The following is a 20,142-nucleotide window of genomic DNA, read 5'->3' as shown; positions in this document are numbered from 1 at the left end:
ACACTAGTATAGACTGCACTGCCTCACCACTGGATACAGACACCACAAACCTCCCACTTCCCCATCACAAGAACGCTGGCCTCAACTATGCTGTGGTCCTCCTGCTGTCCACTTCTTTACATCTGTGAAGCATAATCCAATCTCCCTTGCAAGCGTGTCTGAGGAATGAGGCCCAGGTCCCTTGAAGAAACATCAGGTGCAAGGAAAAATTGAAAAATGTCTTCTTAAAATATAGATCGTTCTGCAAACACAGGAAGAGGAGGAAAAGGTACAGGCACAACTAACAGTTGATATCCACTACACTGCAACACGGAGTCATCCAGATAGCTGGGGTATTCAGGCTCAGTTTAGCCCCTGCTGGATTTTCTGGAGCTATCCCTGCTTCAGTATTTCTTCTTTGTCTTGTCAGACTGTTCTAACCATTCTCTGGTTTTACAAATTTCAACTAGGTCCATCACTCACAACCCAAGTCCTAAGTGATACAGAAGTAATTTATACTAAGGAATCCTAAACTAGCCTATTAGAAAGGAGGTTGCAGCCTTCTGGTCGGTGCCAGTTTACCTTGTGTGCAAATCTGCAGCCAGTCCCACAACACCTAGAGGAGGCTCCACTCCCAGGTGCTCTAACATGCCCAGGATCATAGGAACAGTGTTAAGTAGGACACCGCATCAGTTCCAACACCACCAGGAGTAACTGGGAACAGCAGGATACAGGGGCGCAGGAACTCAGTGCGAGTAGTGGCTTAGGTTCCTTATGGTCTGAGCCAGTTTACCTTTGGTAGAGACTCTGCAGCCAGTCTCACAGCACCCAAAAGAAGCTCGAATCACAGGCACATTAACACCCACAAGATCCCAGGATCTCAGGATCCCAGGAGCCTTGGTAACACCAGGATGTCAGGGTCCTAGAAAGAGCTTGACTCCCAGGAACTCTGACACACCCAGAATCTCAGGATCATAGGATCCTGGAATAAAATGATCATAGAGACAGCTGTACTCAGAGGAGTTCTGACACAATCAGGATCCAGGAAGAACAGGTTCCAGTCAGATAGAGCAAGGGCAGGTAGCACTGGAGGTAATCAGAGGACTGGAGGCAAGCATAAGAAAATAAGCAACAGAAACCATGGTTACTTGTCAACATCAGAGCCTAGTTCTCCCACCATAGCAAGTCATGGATACACCATCACACTGGAAAACCAAGACTCTAAGTCACATCTCATGATGATGATAGAGGACTTTAAGAAGGACATAAATAACTCCCTTACAGAAATACAGGAGAACACAGGGAAACAGCTAAAAGCCCTTAAAGAGGAAACACAAAAATTGCTTAAAGAATTACAGAAAAACACAATCAAACAGGTGAAGGAAATGAACAAAAGCACACAATATCTAAAAATGGAAATAGAAATAATAAAGAAATCAGAAATGGAGACAACCCTGGAGGTAGAAAACCTAGGAAGGAGATCAGGAGTCATAGATGCAAGCATCACCAACAGAAAACAAGAGATAGAAGAGAGAATCTCAGGGGCAGAAAATACCATAGAAAACATTGACACAATAGTCAAAGAAAATACAAAATGTAAAAAGCTCCTAACCCAAAACATCCAGGAAATCCAGGACACAATGAGAAGACCAAATCTAAGGAAAATAGGCATAGAAGAGAGTGAAGATTCCCAACTTAAAAGGCCAGTAAATATCTTCAACAAAATTGTAGAAGAAAATGTCTAAAGAAAGAGATACCCATGACATACAAAAAAAAGCCTACAGAACTACAAATAGACAGGACCAGAAAGAAATTCCTCCCATTACATAATAATCAAAACACCAAATGCACTAAACAGACAAATAATATTAAAAGGATTAAGAGAAAAAGGTCAAATAACATATAAATGCAGACCTATCAGAATTACACCAGACTTCTCACCAGAGACTATGAAAGCTAGAAGATCCAGGGCAGATCCTACAAAGACCCTAAGAGAACACAAATGCCAGCCCAGGCTGCTATACCCAGCAAAACTCTCAATTATCATAGACAGAGAAACCAAGATATTCCATGACAAAACTAAATTTGCACAATATCGTTGCAAGAACACAGCCCTACAAAGGATAGTAGATGGAAAACTCCAGCACAAGGAGGGAAACTACATCCTAGAAAAAGTAAGAAAGCAATCTTTCAACAAACCCAAAAGAAGATAGCCACACAAACATAAGTTTACCCTTAACAACAAAAATAACAGGAAGTGACAATCACTTTTCCTTAATATTTCTTAACATCAATGGACTCAATTCCCAAATAAAAGCCATAGACTAACAGACTGGATACATAAACAAGACCCAGCATTTTCCTGCATACAGGAAAAACACCCCAGTGACAAAGATAGACACTACATCAGAGTAAAAGGCTGGGGAACAATTTTCCAAGCAAACAGTCCCAAGAAACAAGCTGAAGTAGCCATTATAATATAGAATAAAATAGACTTTCAACAAAAGCTATCAAAAAAAAAAAAGATAAGGAAAGGACAGTTCATACTGGTTCATAAAAGATACTTTATTCATACTCATAAAAGATACTTTATTAAAGCTCAAAGCACACATTGCACCTCACACATTAATAGTGGGAGACTTCAACAACCCACTCTCATCAATGAACAGATCATGGAAACAGAAACTAAACAGAAACACAGTGAAACTAACAGAAGTTATGAACCAAATGGATTTAATGGATATCTATAGAACATTTCATCCTAAATCAAAAGAATATACCTTCTTCTCAGCATCTCATGGTACCTTATCCAAAATTGACCATATAATTGGTCACAAAACAGACCTCAACAGACACAAGAAGATTGAAATGATCCCATACACCTTATCAGATCACCACAGACTAAGGGTGGTCTTAAATTCCAATAAAAACAATGGAAAGCACATAAACACATAGAAGCTGAACATCACTCTACTCAATGATAACTTGGTCAAGGAAGGAATAAAGACAAAATTAAAGACTTTTTAGAATTTATTAAAAATGAGGACATATCATACCAAAACTTATGGGACACAATGAAAGCAGTGGTAAGAGGAAAACTCATAGGTCTAAGTGCCTCCAAAAAGAAACTGGAGAGAGCATACACTAGCAGCTTGACAGCACTTGTGGAAGCTCTAAAACAAAAAGAAGCAAATATACCCAAGAGGAGTAGATGGCAGTAAATAATCAAACTTAGGGCTGAAATCAACCAAATAGAAACAAAAAGAAATATACAAAGAATCAATAAAACCAGGAGCTGGTTCTTTGAGAAAATCAGCAAGATAGATAAACCCTTGTTTAGACTAACCAGAGGGCACAGAGACAAATTATAAAATCAGAAATGAAAGAGGAGAGATAACAATGGAAACCATGGAAATTCAAAAAATCATCAGACCCTAATACAAAAGTTTATACTCAACTAAATTGAAAAATCTGGATGAAATGAACCATTTTCAAGACACATACCAAGTGCCAAAGTTAAAACAGGATCAGATAAACCATCTAAACAGTTCCATAATCCCTAAAGAAATAGAAACAGTCTTTAATAGCCTCCCAACCAAAAAACCCCTCAGGACCACCTGGGTTTACTGCAGAATGCTATTAGTCCTTTAAAGAAGACCTGATACCAATACTCTTCAAACTATTCCACAAAATAGAAACAGAGGGAACATTACCCAATTTGTTCTATGAAGCCACAGTTACACTCATACCTAAACCATACAAAGACCAAACAAAGAGAACTTCAGATGAATCTCCCTTATGAACACTGATGCAAAAATACTCAATAAAATTATTGCCAAATGAATCCAAGAACATATCAAAACGATCATCTACCACAATCAAGTAGGTGTCATCCCAGTGATGCAGGGATGTTTCAATATACGGAAATCTATCAACGTATTCCACTACATAAACAAACTCAAAGGAAAAAAAACCAAATGGTCATTTCATTAGATGTTGAAAAAGCATTTGACAAAATTCAGCATTTCTTCATGTTAAATGTCTTGAGAAGATCAGAAATTCAAGGCCCATACCTAAACATAGCAAAAGCAATATACAGCAAACCAGTAGCCAACATCAAACTAAATGGAGAGAAGCTTGAAGCAATCCCACTAAAATCAGGGACTGGACAAGGCTGCCCACTCTCTTTGTATTTATTCAATATAGTACTCGAAGTTCTAGCTAGAGCAATTAGACAACAAAAGGAGGTCAAAGGGATACAAACTGGAAAAGAAGAAGTGAAAATATCACTATTTGCAGATGATATGATAGTATAAGTGATCCCAAAAAATTCCACCAGAGAACTCTGAAACCTGATAAAACAACTTCAAAGTGGCTGGATATAAAATTAATTCAAACAAGCCTTCCTCTACTCAAAAAGATAAACAGGCTGAGAAAATAATTGGGAAACAATGCCCTTCACAATAGTCTCAAATAATATAAAATACCTTGGTGTGACTCTAACTAATCAAGTGAAAGATCTGTATGGCAAAAACTTCTAGTCTCTGAAGAAAGAAATCGAAGAGGATCTCAGAAGATGGAAAGATCTCCCATGCTCATGAATTGGCAGGATTAATATAGTAAAAATGACCATCTTGCAGAAAGCAATCTACAGATTTATTGCAATCAAAATTCCAACTCAGTTCTTCATAGAGTTAGAAAGAGCAATTTGCAAATTCATTTGGGATAACTAAAAACCCAGCTTAGTGAAAACTACTCTCAACAATAAAAGAACTTCTGAGGGAATCACCATTCCTGACCTCAAGCTATACTACAGAGTAATAGTCATAAAAACTTCATGTTATTGGTATAGAGACAGGCAGGAAGATCAATGGAATAGAATTGAAGATCCAGAAATGAACCCATACACATATGGTCTCTTGCTATTTGACAAAGGAGCTAAAATCATCCAGTGGAACAAAGACAGCACTTTTAACAAATGGTGCTGGTTCACCTGGCTGTTAGCATGTAGAAAAATGCAAATCTCCCCATTCTTATCTCCTTGTACAAAGCTCAAGTTCAAGTGTATCAAGGACCTCCACATAAAACCAGATACACTGAAACTAATAGAAGAGAAAGTAGGGAAAGTAGGGAACACATGGGCACAGGGGGACAATTACTGAACAGAATACCAATGACTTATGCTCTAAGATCAACAATCAGCAAATGGGACCTCATAAAATTGCAAAGCTTCTATAAGGCAAAGGACACTGCCAATAGGACAAAAAGGTAACCAACAGATTGGGAAAAGATCTTTACCAATCCTACATCCGATAGAGGGCTAATATCCAATATATATAAAGAACTCAAGAAGTTAGACTCCAGGGAAATAAATAACCCTATTAAAAATGGGATACAGAGCTAAACAAAGAATTCTCAACTGAGGAATACCAGATGGCTGAGAAGCACGTAAAGAAATGTTCAACATCCTTAATCATCAGGGAAATGCAAATCAAAACAACCCTGATATTCTACCTTACACCAGTCAAAATGGCTAAGATCAATAACTCAGGTTACAGCAGATGCTGGCGAGCATGTGGAGAAAGAGAAACATTCCTCCATTGCTGGTGGGATTGCAAGCTGGTACAACCACTCTGGAAATCAGTTTGGCGGTTCCTCAGAAATTTGGACATAGTACTACCTGAGGAGCTAGCTGTATCACCCCTGGGCATATACCCAGAAGATGGTCCAGCTTGTAGTAAGGACACATGCTCCACCATGTTCATAGCAGCCTTATTTATAATAACCAGGAGCTGAAAAACCCAGATGTCCTTTAACAGAGGAATGGATACAGAAAATGTGGTGCACTTACACAATGGAGTACTACTCAGCTATTAAAAAGATGAATTCATGAAATTGTTAGGCAAATGGATTGAACTAGAAAATATCATCCTGACTGAGATAACCCAATTGCAAAAGAACACACAAGGTATGCACTCACTGATAAGTGGATATTAGTCTAAAAACTCCAAATAACCAAGGTACAATTCAAGACCACATGAAGCTCAAGAAGAAGGAGGATGAAAGTGTGGGTACTTTGGTCCTTCTTAGGAAAACAAAAATACTCACATGAGCAAATTTTTAGATAAAGTGTAGCACAGAGACTGTCCCACCTGGGCATTCATCCCATATACAATTACCAAACCCAGACGCTATTGTAGATGCCAAAAAGTGCATGCTGAAAGGAGCCTGATATGACAGTCTCCTGAGAGGCCCTGCCAGAGTCTTACAAATACAGAGGCAGATGCTCACAGCCAACTATTGGACTGAATACGGGGTCCCCAACAGAGGAGTTAGAGAAAGGACTGAAGGAGCTGAAGTGGTTTGCAACCCTACAGGAAGAACAACAATATCAACTAACCAGATGCCCCCCAGAGCTCCCAGGGACTAAGCCATCAACAAAGGAGTACACATAGCTCCAGGTGCATATGTAGAAGAGGATGGCCTTGTCATGCATCAATGGGAGGGGAGGTCCTTGGTCCTATGAAAGCTCGAGAGATGCCCCAGTGTAAGGGAATCGAGGGTGGGGAGGTAGGAGTGGGTGGGTGGGTTGTGGAACACCCTCATAGAAGCAGGGGGAGGGAGGAAGGGATTGGGAGTTTCTGGGAGGGTGGAAACTGGGAAAGGGGATAACATTTGAAATGTAAATAAAGAAAATATCCAATAAAAAAGGAAAAAGAAAGAAAAAAAGGAGGTTGCAAAGATGCAGGCATACTATGCAATAACTTGGACGTTTTTTGAAAAGGAACTGCACTAACAAAAAAAAAATCAAATACTATAAGACTCTAATTTGGGTTTGAGAACCTAAATTGAGATGATGAGCTAACTATTGCTATTTACTTTTCTATAAGTCTTTCCAAAGAACATTTTTTTTAAAAAGTAATAAAGAAGAAATGAAGGGAGGGAGAAAAAAGAGATGGAGGCATAGATGGATGAATGGAAACCCATACATAGGGACTCTGTGTATACACACCCACTGAGTGTGCATCAGATGCCACTTTCTTGCCAAATACAACCTGGGTATAGGATTTGTGATGGTTTGTTTATACTTGGCCAGGGAGTGGCACTGTTGGAGTAGGTATGTCACCGTGGGAGTGGGCTTTAATGCCCTTTTACTTGTTGCCTGGTATTTTAGAAACCAGTATTTTGCTAGCAGCCTTCAGATGAAGATGTAGAACTCTCAGCTCATTCTGCACCATGCCTGCCTAGATATTGCCATGTTCCTTTCCTGCCTTGATGATAATGGACTGAATCTCTGAACTTGTAAGCCAGCCCCAATTAAATGTTGTCCTTGTAAGAGTTTCCTTGGTCATGGTGTCTCTTCACAGCAGTAAACCCCTAAGACTGGACTATAATAAACAGGGGCTGGGGAATGGCTCAGATTCCGCACACTCATGTGAAAACCTTAGTATTGCATAGCTATAATTCTGGCATAGAAAGTCAGAGACACGAGGATCCCAGGAGTTTGTTGGCCAGTCAATCCAGCCAATAGGTCAACACAAGATTTAATGAGAAACACTGTCTTGAAATTGAAGTTAGAGAACAGGGCTAGAGAGATGGCTCAGTGGTTAAGTGCACTTGCTGTTCCTCTAAAGGACCCCAGTTCAATTCCAGGAACCCACCATCCAGCAGCTCACACCTGCCTGAAACCCCAGCTCCAGGGGATCCAATGCATTCTGTCAGCGTCCTCTGGCACGAGACCTGCACATGGTACATATGTACATACAGGCAAAACACTCATACACAGGAATTAAAAATAAATACATCTTTATTTTAAAAATAGCAAAGCAATGAAGCAGGATATCTAATATCAACCCCTGGTCTCCACATGGGGACAAACAATGCCTACACCCCAAAGATACAATTAACAGGTAAATAATTATGAGATAAAAGTAGACACCTACATTACCATATAAACTCACACGTACAGGACAGGGTCTGGGACTAGTAAAAGCAAAGCAAAACAAAAGTAATAACCTATTTCTAGGACTTGGGCCCAAGATTTCCAAAATGGGTCAATCAAAATCATATAAACTGTGAGAAAACAAAAGTCTAAGGAGGAGAACAAAAAAAATATTCCAAGTGGTTAGGGAGCAGTAAGGACTTAGCTGTTTAGAGCCTGTGACTTAGTGACAGTTTCCCTTACTCTAAGAATGGCTTTCAGGACAGGAGATGACCCTGTGGTGTGTTTAAAGCAAGTGGTCAGAGCTGGCCAATTCAAAGTGGACATTAGGGAGCTAGTCCCAGGGTAGAGCAAGGAAAGCCACCTTCTGTTGACCCTTCAGAAATGAGGACAGTAGACTCTGAAAACTGGAGTTTTCTGAACAGCCCCCTCCTCCAAAGGGAAGGACTGAGCTCTTCCTCCCCTCCGGCTCAGTGAGGATTCACCAGCTTTCCCCAACAGGCTTCTTTAATTCTTCTCTCTGTTTGTTTTAAATCAGGCAAGAGTGCAATTTTCTTATTTAAAAACCAAAAACTGGGGCTGGGGAGATGGCTCAGCGGTTAAGAGCACTGACTGTTCTTCCAGAGGTCCTGAGTTCAATTCCCAGCAACCACGCAGTGGGTCATAACCATCTGTAATGGGGTCTGATACCCCCTTCTAGTGTGCCTGAAGACAGCTACAGTGTACGCAATACATTAAATAAATAAATAAACAAATATTAAAAAACAAAAACTGGGTGATTTGTAATTGTTCTTGTTTTTGTTGTAAAACCCAAAGCAGTGCTACCCTGAGTAAATACACTTCCTTATGAGCATCTTCCCCAGTGTCTACTTCTGCCCCCAGGTAATTCACCCATATCTGTTGCTTTCTCACTTTTGGAACAAAATACCAAGAGGCAAGTGAAGGTAGCATTCCTCTCCAACTGACTGATTCAATCTGGCTTCTCTCAGCTTCTCACCGAATTGCCCTGCTTGGTCTCAAACTAACTCTGGTAATTGGTTCTAATCTTCTGGCTTCTTCTCACTCTCTGGTTTCAACTGCCTCTCCTAACCTGCACTGAACTCAAGAATGAACTCAACTCCACTGCACTGCACTGCACTGTCTCCCAACTGACTCTCTCTCCCTGAATTGCTCTTAAATAGCTTTTTTTTTTTCCTGTGCTAGTCTCATGAGAGTTGGGCAATTCCTGTCTCTGATTCATTTGGTCAAATCTTTCTCTGATTTGTCACTTTGCCTCTCAACCAGACATTACTTTCAAACATGGCTGCTTCCTTCTACAAACTAATTTTACCATAATGGTGTGTACTAAAGCTGTGTCTGTACTCCATCAGGGGGATTAAAGGTATGTGGCATGTCTGCATTCCAGCTGGATCACACAGACCCAGGTCACTCAATGTGACCTGCATCAAAACTTTTCTACAGGGCTTAGTGCTGGATCCCACTGGATATCCCATCTAAAGACATTTGCATTATAGTGAAGGTAGGGCTCAGAGGTAGAGCACTAGCAGGTATGAGTTCAGTTTCCACTACTAGAGAAAAAAAATGCTATGTGATTCAAATTCATTGGCTATATTTACCTTCAGGGTAACTAACAGGCTAGCTTGCTATTATTTTAAATTACACATGCCCCTGGATTGTAAGGCTTCTAAAACTCAATTTTCTTTCAATCACTTGATTGGGATAAAAATGCTTGTTGGAGAGTAAATTTTCCCACCCTTCTTTATCAGAAAGCTCCACAGGACACTAATGGGTCCATTGTGACATATCCAGAGGGCCCAGGTGCTGTTTAAAAAGACGCTTATCTCTGCTGGCAGATTGCTGTGCTGAGACTTCATGGTAAATGAAGCAGGCTCCTGTTACTTCCCCTGTATGAGAGAACAAAGAGCCCAACTTCTCAGAGGCAGAAGGCCTGCAAAGGTATCATTGTACAGATGGAAAAACACAAGGGCCCTCCACCCTTGCCAGTCTTCAATTTAATGATGAGGCCCTGATTCTCTTCACAGACTGAAAAAGGAAAACCAATTCCATTCGAGAAAACTAGCAGGTGATTTTTCTCTTTAGAGAAAATGGACTGTGCAGACTATACACAAAAACCCCAAATCCCCACCTCTGGTTGTTGAAAAACAATAGGGCCTCCATTAGCAGTCCTCTGCCCACAGAACACACTCCAAGAAATTAACTGTAGGGTTTGGGTAGAAGCAGAGCCCTTAAGGCACATCAAAATTGTAATAAAAACCCACTTTTTGTAATGAAACTAAGCAACTGCTGTTTTACACCCACAGACTCTCTACTGACTTTGTTTCAAATGGAAATGTTCAGCTTTCTGTGGGAAGTGGGTGAGGGCTGACTCATGCTGATCCCTGCACGTCAGAAGTATGGGTACATATGCACAACCGGAGGGGCTGGACATGACTGCTGAGCTCCAAGATTGTTACAATCAGAAGAGGCAGTGCTTACGCACCATCTGTCATCCGTTCTCATCTCCCGGTGCTCACAGATTAGAACTCTGCATGTGCAAGGAGACTTCATATTTAGAGCTAGTTCTACAGAGCTCGGCAAAGGGGAGGAGAAAGCAAATCACAGGACTATGTCTTCTCTCTGTGTCTCTCCTGCAAGGAGTCTGAAAACAAGAAGGGCTCTTAAGACAATTGGGTAGACCTGGAGGGCACACATGCCAGTTCCCCATCTTCTCGATGACAACTACAGAGTTAGAGAACTAAGAGAAGGGCAAGAAGCCAGACTACATTTGCCATTTGGTCAGAAGAGGAAACAGTTTCCCCTACACACACACACACACCTAAGCACATCCATGCATGCACATGCATATATGTAGGCACATACATACAAACACACACATGCACACATGCACACACATGTATATATGCAGGCACATGCATATGCATATATGCACACACAAGAATCCACATGAAACATGTAAGCACACACACAAACATGTACACATGCACACACATGTATGTATGCAGGCACACGCATATGCATACATGTACACACAAGAATGCACATGAAACATGTAAACACACACACAAACATGCACACACATGTATGTATGTAGGCACACACACAAACCCACACATGCACACATACACACACACACACACACACACACACACACACACACACACACACACCCCTATGCATTCACACACTAAGACATTCATGCAAGCACACTATTCCAAAGGATCTGTAGCATACCAGACAAGTCAGCAGCACATTGCTGGGTTCTGTAGCTTAGTGACTCACAAGTCACTTTTCTTGCCAGGATATTAAATGTCAAGTGACATAGCTCTGAAAAGACATTTCTTCTGGCAGCCTGGTCCTCGGTTAAGTATCACCAGAACAAGTAAGGCCTAGGGGTTAAAAAGCTGCTTCCTTGTAGGTGGACTTCTGACCTGTAAGGGGTACCACGTGCACCCCAAGAGTGCATAAGAAGCCTATATCATAGTGACCACATAAATATTATGTAAAAAAGCCTCCCCCACAAAAGAACTTCATCCATAGGAACCATAGATGCCTATTTAAGAAAGAGAACAACAGCTAACCCCAGACACATACAGGAAACAGAAAGTAAAGACAGACATAAGGGATGTTTCAACACATATGTACTCTGGGAAGTTTATGGACTAAGAGCACTGGTGAGATGCTCACAGGTTAATGTTCAGGGATGGATAGGTTCCAAGATCGTCACGATCAGGAGAGGCAGTGCTTCCTACCATCTTCCATCTGTCCCCACCTCCCAGTGCTCACAGAGTAGAACTCTTTATACACAGGACTTCATATTTAGAGCTAGCTCTATATAGCCTGGCAAAGGGGGATGCGGGAAGAGAGAGCGAATTACAGGAGGACTATCCTCTCTCTCTCTCTCTCTCTCTCTCTCTCTCTCTCTCTCTGTGTGTGTGTGTGTGTGTGTGTGTGTCTGTCTGTCTGTCTGTCTATCTGTGTGTCTGTCTTTCTGTGTGTGTATGTGTGTCCGTCTCTGTATCTGTCTGTCTTTCTCTTTCTCTCTCTGTGTGTGTGCACGTATGCATGTATCTCCAGATTGTTTCCATTAAGAGCAGCATATAAGGTGGTAATATAATTGCTGAATGGTTGTACCTCTCACTCCTGCAACAAAAGCTTGGTGGCAAGAAACACTCTGCAACCCAGGTAAGTGTTTCACACAAGCACTCATCAATCACCCAGAAAGCTGCTCACGGAATGAAATCTGTTCTTCTTTACCCATGTGGAAGCCTCCCAGGGCAAAGGAACCGAAAATCTTGTGAAACTGTTGATCGGTATTCTCAAGCAATTAAAATAAAATAATAAAGTTAAAATACATAAAAGTTCCATGGGTAAATTCCAAATTCTATTTCCTTTTATTAATGGTGCATCACCTTAAATTATACCTTGCTTTGTGTGGCTCAAAAGAAACAAAGTTTATCCCAGGATATAAGATGGTGAACTCCATCCCCATAAATCAGAACACAGATGGAGTAACTGCCCTTTCCAGTTTTGAGGAATATTTTAACTCAGCTGTGAAAGACTGGCAAAGTGAAACAAATCCAAAATCCTGTTTAGGAACTTAGTGAGATGAGATAAATATTCTCATAATGAGTATAAGAATGCTTACTATGAAGTAAGTAAAGTTTATAATCTTATAATTGTAATTACATATATTTATATATGAAATATATAGCTTATATATAAAATATATTTGTAAATTTATAATTTCATTATAAATTTATAATTTCAAAAATCTCATATAAAATAAGTTACTAACTATGGAGAAGATAATCTAAGTAAGGCAAATGTTCCCATGAGAGGCTAATAACAATTTTTTTACAATAGTGATAAGCCTTACTTTTTATAAAGACATTTAGAAACTCAAGAAGTAGCTGTATCCACCTTTCACATGTTAGTGTCTCCGGAGTTTACCATGGTAACCATGGGAAATGAAATCCCTCCCAACGGAGAATACTTTGTTCAGACAAAGCATCCCATCTGAAATGGATTCTCAGGTCTCCGCAGGAACAAAGCAACTCAAACTCACAGAAGGCATTGCTGTCCGTTGCCATCACAGGCTGCAGAGAGATCGGCATGGAGATAGGAGTGGGTTCTCAGTGAACCTTGACCTAAGTGTCTGAAGTAGGAATGGGCAGAAGATTGACAAGATGCAGGTTGGAGCGCAGAGCAGGACCGGGATATGGCAAAAGAATGTAAATACTCTGTAACAGTTTACACTTGAGGAGCAGCTAACGCTTCAGACAACTTAGAGAAAATAAAAGTTGTTACATTGTGTTTCTAGCATGCTAGACACTAACATTTTCCTTTCATCTTCTTTTTAATTTAATTGTAATGACTGAACCCCAGTACTCAGACTCCTGTCCTGTAAGTCACACTCACCCCCAGTTGACCTCATACCATCTCATAGTTTTAATGCTACTTGCGAGCAATAGCCCCAAATTGCTACTTCAGCCTGGACATTGCCTCTAAGCCCCAGATCAATGTGTCTGAATGTCTATTTGGCATTTCCAACTGAATCACTAAAAGATATTTGAAAGTTATCTGGGGTCAGCACATTCTATCTGTAATCTACCAAAGATAAACAGATAACAGAGATAAACCAAGATAGCTGCTTCTCCCCGTAACTTTCCAACATTCCCCATGTTTGCTACATCTCGCCACCTCCATAGCTACCACCTGCCTGCCATTTTCAGACTGATCTCTGTTCCAGCATCCCACAGGGGACAGAGGTGAACTTCCCACAAACACCCCCAGTGACCCCCTGATTCTATGCATTCCAAACCTAAACACTGTGAGGCAGGCTCTAGTCACCAATAACCTGGAAGACAACCCCTTAGGTCTCCTTAAACAGGAGACAGCAGAAACAAAAGTTGTGGAGAATCACTCAGAAAGGGGAGATTATCAAAGACAGAGTGTTCAAGGGTGTCCACAGAGGAACAAAGGAGGCCAGACTCTTAAAAAAAATATCAAATCTCAGTTCAAATGTCTCCTTTGTTCACTTTTTGATCTTTCTTCATAGGTTCAAGGCCTGAATCAAATTGTATGACTTTCCTGAGCCCCAGACACTTTGAATTCAGTTTGTGCTGGCAGCACTTGACCCAGCATCCAGTGGAAGCCCTTGGCAAGGGTTTTGAAAGCTTAGCACAGCATCATGGGAACTGCATGGACACAGTGAGAAGGAGGTGTCTCTTTTAGAGTAACTAGCTAAGTCTTTATATAGGAGGTGCATTTCGGAGACAGAAAAAAGAGCTGTGTGCGTCCCAGAACATAAGAGAATTGCCTGTTAAGCAATGCCATGTGGGAAGACTGAGCGCAGGGCATATAAAAGTGGGGGAAGAAAATCACTGAAAGTAGTGGGGGTGTTAGAGTAGAGGAGCCAAAGGAAGAGCAGGCTGGTAAATGCAGGGGCCAGCTCGCAGGTGGGGGCTGGGTGCTCAGATGCCATCAAGAAAAACCCGACTCCAGGCAGCACAGCCAGCCTTGCTTCGGAGGATGGCACCGCAGTTGGAAGCAAGAGTGGCAGGTGTAAGGATGTGGCAAGCTCATATATCCAATTCCTAATCTTTTCAGTCCTAGGTACCACAGAGCTCCCAAAAGAAGGTGTAAGGTGAGGCTTCAACAACCAGAGGTTTAAACTGACCTACTCAATGAAGTGCGGGAAGTTAACAAGGCAAGGATCTGGCCCTGGAGCATCCGATTATTTCCCACTAAGTGGTGCTATGGGTTTGGCTTCTCACCCGGTGCCAGTTCCCACTGCTGGGTAGGGACTCTGGGGTCGGAGTGGGTGAAGGGGGCGGTGTCTGGATGCTACTGGAAGGCAGATCTTGACCATCACCTGGATGAGCCTTTCATAGTGTCTACCCATCCGGTTTTGTCCAGGCCTGGGTGGGGAAAACACAATGGCAAGCCATGCCTCCTTCCCTTTCAGCGCCCCCTCCCTTGCTGAAATGGGTGTGGTTGCTTGGTGCTCCTTTCCTAGAAGGAGGTCTGCCACAGTAGGCGCTCAGCAAACGTTAGTTGAATTTGCATGATCCCTGCTCAATTCCACTTCATTCTATAGGGATACTGAGTGAGACTACAGAAAGTTCCAGGGAGAGCTCAGCTAGAAGGAAATAGAAGAGTCTTGAGGTCCCAGTGGCCTGAGCAGAAGGCTCCCTAGCGCCATCTGGGTGCAGGCTCAACTCCAAGGTCCATGTCTGCATGGTTTGCAACTGACCTTCCTGCGGAGAAGCCCGCCCTGGGCACAGCAGCTCGGCTCTGGGGACGTCGTGCTCCCGCCACCCCGGGGCAGCACTCGGCGCCCACTGCGCACGTAGGTCACCTGCCTCCTTCTGGCTCCGCGTGGGGAGCCGGGCGCCGACAGTAGGTGTGTCCGGGGTGGCCCTGGGGAATCGCCGCGGCCCGGGGGTCCCGAGCCCGCGTGGCGCAACTCCATGCAAAGCCGTAGGCCCAGAAGCAGCGCGGCACCGAGCAGCCACCGGGGCAGGGCTCCACAACCACGCCCGGGAGGCTTGACAGTGGCCATGGCGGGGACCTCGACCTCCGGCTGTGCTCTGGGTCCCACCCTCAGCTCCCAGCCGCCTGCAGAGAAGCGTTCCCAACGGACCGGGCTGACAACTGTGGCAACTCCCCAGCGGCCCGCCTTCTTCCCTGCGACCGGGGAGGCCCCGGCGTAACCTTATCCTGCCCAGCCGCAGCAGGAAGAGCGAGGGGCGGTGGGCTAGGCGTGCACCCAGGCTGCCATAACAGGGCTGGGTGTCCTTAGGTGTGACCAGCCTGTAAAGTCTGGCTAGTGGGGAGAGCCAGAGTCAGAATAGAGCACGTTCCTCCGGGGCGCCTGAGCTTTGACTTCATTTGTTGGTGTTAGTATTAGACACAAGGAAAGAGGAGAGGTGAGCCGCCAGGTTTGGCCCCAAAGAAAAAGTTGTCAAGCAGTTTTTGCCACTAAGCATGATATAAAAATAATCATACTTATGCTCAGGTTTACAACTTCTCTCCCTCAAGGGGAGAGAGAGAGAGAGAGAGAGAGAGAGAGAGAGAGAGAGAGAGAGAGAGAGAGAGAGAGAGAGAGAATAGCACTCCGTACAGAGGAGAGAATAGCACTCCGTGCAGAAGAATCAAATTAGTTATTCAGTTTCTAAATTCTGCCCGAAGCCAGCCCATGCTTTCTCCCTCGGTGTTATGAAATGTGTGGGGGTGAAGGGAAGGGAGACAGCCAGCGAAGACATCTGACAGCGGGAAAGAGGGAACAGAAGTTACCATGGAGTGCTGGAAATCAAATTAATTTAGCTCCAAACACACACCTCCCTGCTGCCTGGCAGAAATGCAGAGGGACATATTTATCTCTGGGCAAAACGCTCCCTAGCCGGGATTGCCATTGTCACCTTGACCTTAATTAAAGAAATCTAGATGCTCATAGTTTGGACTCACAAATGGGGTTGGTATCCCACTTTTGTTAGGATTCTTTCCCTCCACCTGTTTAGGGTGACATTGATTTCTAGATTTACATTCAGGTTCTTTGGGATTCTTTTGTTTTTTTTAAACCATGGCCAGATACCCACCCCCAACACACACATGCACGCACACACACATACACACACGCACACATACACACACACACACACACACACAAGCATACATACATGCACATTACACACACACACAAGCACACATACACATCACACACACATACACACACATATGGATATATTTTCCATGCTTCTATGTAGGTTGTCTCTCTCCCTAGCCTGCGACACGGACAACAGAGATCTAGAATGAAGTCTGGCCACCTCCTCATTTGAATGTTGGGATTTTCCATAGGGAGCTCTGCTCTCTGAGATTCCCATTCCTTTTTGGCAGAATTATTCTTTGTCAGAGAGCATTAAACCTGTTTCCCCACAGTCACAGAACTTATCAGCCTAATCCAGTGCATTCCCTGGCCATCACCGGTCCTCAGGGGCTTGGAGGTTTTATTATGCTTGAAAGTATACACACGTGATGGGAATAGACAGACAGACAGACAGACAGATATCTACTTGCCCACCTCCAGGGAAATTGCAGCTAAAAGTCTTTATTAAGATTATAAACTTTCATTCACACAAGCTGAGAGAGACAGCCTCAAATCCTGCAGTTATTTACTTGAACTGTGTTTGATTCACGACCCTCTCATTGAGTGATATGAGACACTAAACAAAATATGTATCTTTTCTGAGCTTCTGTTTTCCTGTGGGAAAATAGACCAATATTTAGGGTTACATATATTGCATAACTATGTTGTATTTAGTACCTAAATAATAATAATTTACCAATAACAAAATTATGAATATTGTCACAAAAAGTATGCATTTTTTAAAAGATGGGCAAATATAAGACAAAGTGATCTATAGACATCTTACCATTGACTTAGGATTTATAAATATCTTCTCTTGGCTTAGGAATTCCCAACTGATATGGTAAAAATAGGTTATATTTGTACATAAAATCTCCATTATGAAGCCCGCTGTTACATATAATTAGCATATACTTTGTATTATGGTTGGATTTAATGTCACTTCAGTGGAAAGCCTCACCTGAAGAACTTTCCCGATTGTCTCCACTGATGTGAATCAGCCGGCCCAGACTGTGGGTGACACCCTTAGGTGGTAGCTCAGATCCAGTGAGGGTATTTCAAAGTCGGTTAATTCTCACCTTGGTTTGCTTGACCCTTCCCTCACTGCTCCTGGGCCGAGGGATGGATTTGTCTGCTGTAGCACAGCCAGCATTTCCAAGCTTTCATGGGAGAATGGGGACCAGTGCTCTCGGAGAACCTCGTGGGCTTCCAGCATCCACCTGGGACTACTGATGTGGACTGGGCAGCTACAGGCGTCGCTCCCAGTAAGAGATCGAGGAGCTGAGAGCTGGGTTCTCCTGTCTCAGATGTGACTTGGCTGTCGTTATTTTAAAGCTTACCTGATAATACATTCACCCACTTGATTCTGTTCCTCTAGCGAACCTGACTAAAGCATCAACAGTTTCAAGGACACGTTAGACTCATGATCCCAGGGCTGGAGCTGGAGCTCAGTGGACAAGCACTAGCTTTCATATTCCCCCTAGCGTGTGCAAGGCCCTGACGTCCATTCCCAAACTCAAGATGCTGCAAATGCACTCTAGTGAGTTGTATACTTAGATGGAATTGTTTAAAACAACACGTACAGTGTTTGATAATCCTTTTCAGCAATGTCTGAGGCGGACTTTGGTTAGGTTTTGTTTCCTTGTGTTTTGTTTCTATGTGTCTAACACAGTGCCACTAAATAAAATCTTCCAAAGACCATGGCACCACTAATTCATGCCCTCTGCTTATCCTTTGAGTATCTATAGAGAGGAATCGTGGGACTTTTTATATTGCTAAAATGGGGGTATTTAATAAGACTGTGGACTGGGAAGGCATCGGAGACACGGAGACTTCAGAACAGTGTAGCCCTTGAAGGGAGACTTCAGAACAGTGTAGCCCTTGAAGAGAAGGGGCGAGGTGGTCTCATGCTCCCCCTTATCTCATTTTACACTTCTCAATGAAGCGTTTCCACTAAGGGATGGGGAAACCCTCCAAATTACACACAATGTTTAGATACCCTCCCCTTTATGTTTTGCACCCACGTCTACATCTTCATTACTGATCAAAAGACCCATCGACACGTATGGAACGTCATTAATTCTCTAGGCAGAGATCTTCCATTCTTAACCTCCACACACTATTTCCCTGTGTTGTGGATGGTAAAGACTATTGAAGCATTCTGAGGGTAAGCTGGAGAGACAAATGTGACTGGTCACCGCCACAGCGGGCAAGCAGGCTTTCATTCACGACCTTTGCTTTTCTCAGAGTTGACCAAGTCAAGTTTGTTCCTGGGTATGTCTGAAATTTGCAGATTATCATTAGCCATTGTGTCATCAGTTGTCAATTAGATATGCAGGTCAGTAAAACACAATAACAACTTTTAGCAGATCACAAATTACATTCTCCATGAGGTTTTAGCCAATAAAATGAATGAAAGTTTTTATCGCTAATCTCCATATATATATATATCACTGGAGTGCAGTGATTTCCAGCCAGAGGTAGCTTTACCTTACAAAGAGACACTTGGCAATGCCCGAAGACACTTGTGATTATTGCAGCTGGTAGGGAGAGAGGAAGATGATACTAGGATCTAATAGGTAAAGAGCCAGGATGCTAATAAACATCCTTCACTGAAATAAACAGCCTTCCACAATAAGGCATGGTCCAGCACAAGATGTCAGCAGAGCTGACTATGAGAAAGCATGCTGCCATGGTAGATGCTGATATTGAAATTTTAAATGACTGACGTGCCAAGGAGCAAAGAGAGACCAGCGGAAACGATTCTCACGTTCGTGGATTGGCTCTGCCTGCTCTGCTGTGTAAAGCAGAAGCACTCGGGGTGAACCAATGCAATCAGGTTTTCATGACAAATAAAGCTGGAGGGTGGGCATCAACAGCTTCATCCAACGGCCATCGTCTTTTCTCCACATGTACACTGGCAAGATCTATACAAACCAAGGAGGATGTGAGCAGTCATTTGTTTTTATTCAGAGGAAAGTATCCTGTCAACCTCTTCCCTGTTTACCAGAGGGAAACCATATGCATTCTCCTGAAATCTACATTTGCAACATAATATTTACATTATTATATACCCAAAGTTATTATATATACCCAAAGAAGATAAAAATCACCACTTGTAAATAGTACATGTGAGATTTGCATTAAAATAATCCTGTGCAGAGAGGTGGGGGAGGGGGAGTAGGGCATAAACAAAGCAGAAAACGGCTGTAAGTTGTTACAGTTTGGTAATGGATTCACAATTCTATATCACTAAGCATGTTTGAAGTCATGCCCGATAAAAATGTATTAAATTGTAAGCTAGTAGCTACATTTTTAAAATAACACAACTGACAGTTCATGATAGCTTATAAGATGTTGTCAGAGAGAGTGGATGGTCCCCATTGTCACTATCGTAAAGACTGGCACATCTGGAATCTCAAACATCTGAAATCTCAAATGGTTCCTATTTGGGGAGGGCAAGATTGACTAAAATCTCAGTAGTCCAGATACTGTTCACCAACAGAAGATCTGCTCCAAAGACCCACACTGATGCCTGAAGCTGTAGAATAGA

At 42.6% G+C, this 20,142-nt stretch overlaps 2 protein-coding genes across 8 annotated transcripts in view; both read right to left on the bottom strand.

Annotated features, from left to right (window-relative positions):
• Mettl24 (methyltransferase like 24) overlaps window positions 1-16,417 on the bottom strand; it is a 130,289-nt gene extending 113,872 nt beyond the window's left edge. For 2 of the 7 annotated variants that reach the window (XM_030245130.1, XM_030245132.1), the window contains exon 1: window positions 15,198-16,417. Coding sequence is in view for 5 of the 7 variants with exons in the window: in XM_006512765.4 (XP_006512828.1) it covers window positions 15,198-15,506 (309 nt within the window). In the remaining 2 variants the exon portion in view is untranslated. The remainder of the gene's footprint in view (window positions 1-15,197) is intronic. The other 5 variants (XM_006512767.4, XM_006512768.4, XM_006512765.4 and 2 more) reach the window with 4 other exon arrangements.
• A 597-nt stretch (window positions 16,418-17,014) lies between these two features.
• Ddo (D-aspartate oxidase) overlaps window positions 17,015-20,142 on the bottom strand; it is a 51,837-nt gene continuing 48,709 nt past the window's right edge. The window contains exon 5 of the transcript NR_133568.1: window positions 17,015-19,516. The gene's annotated coding sequence lies outside the window, so the exon portion shown is untranslated. The remainder of the gene's footprint in view (window positions 19,517-20,142) is intronic.

The sequence above is a fragment of the Mus musculus genome, chromosome 10 (genome assembly GCF_000001635.26).
Source record: "Mus musculus strain C57BL/6J chromosome 10, GRCm38.p6 C57BL/6J".
Taxonomy (NCBI): Eukaryota; Metazoa; Chordata; class Mammalia; order Rodentia; family Muridae; genus Mus; species Mus musculus.
Note: the sequence above shows the minus strand (reverse complement) of the source record. Positions and strands in the feature narration are given on the sequence as shown.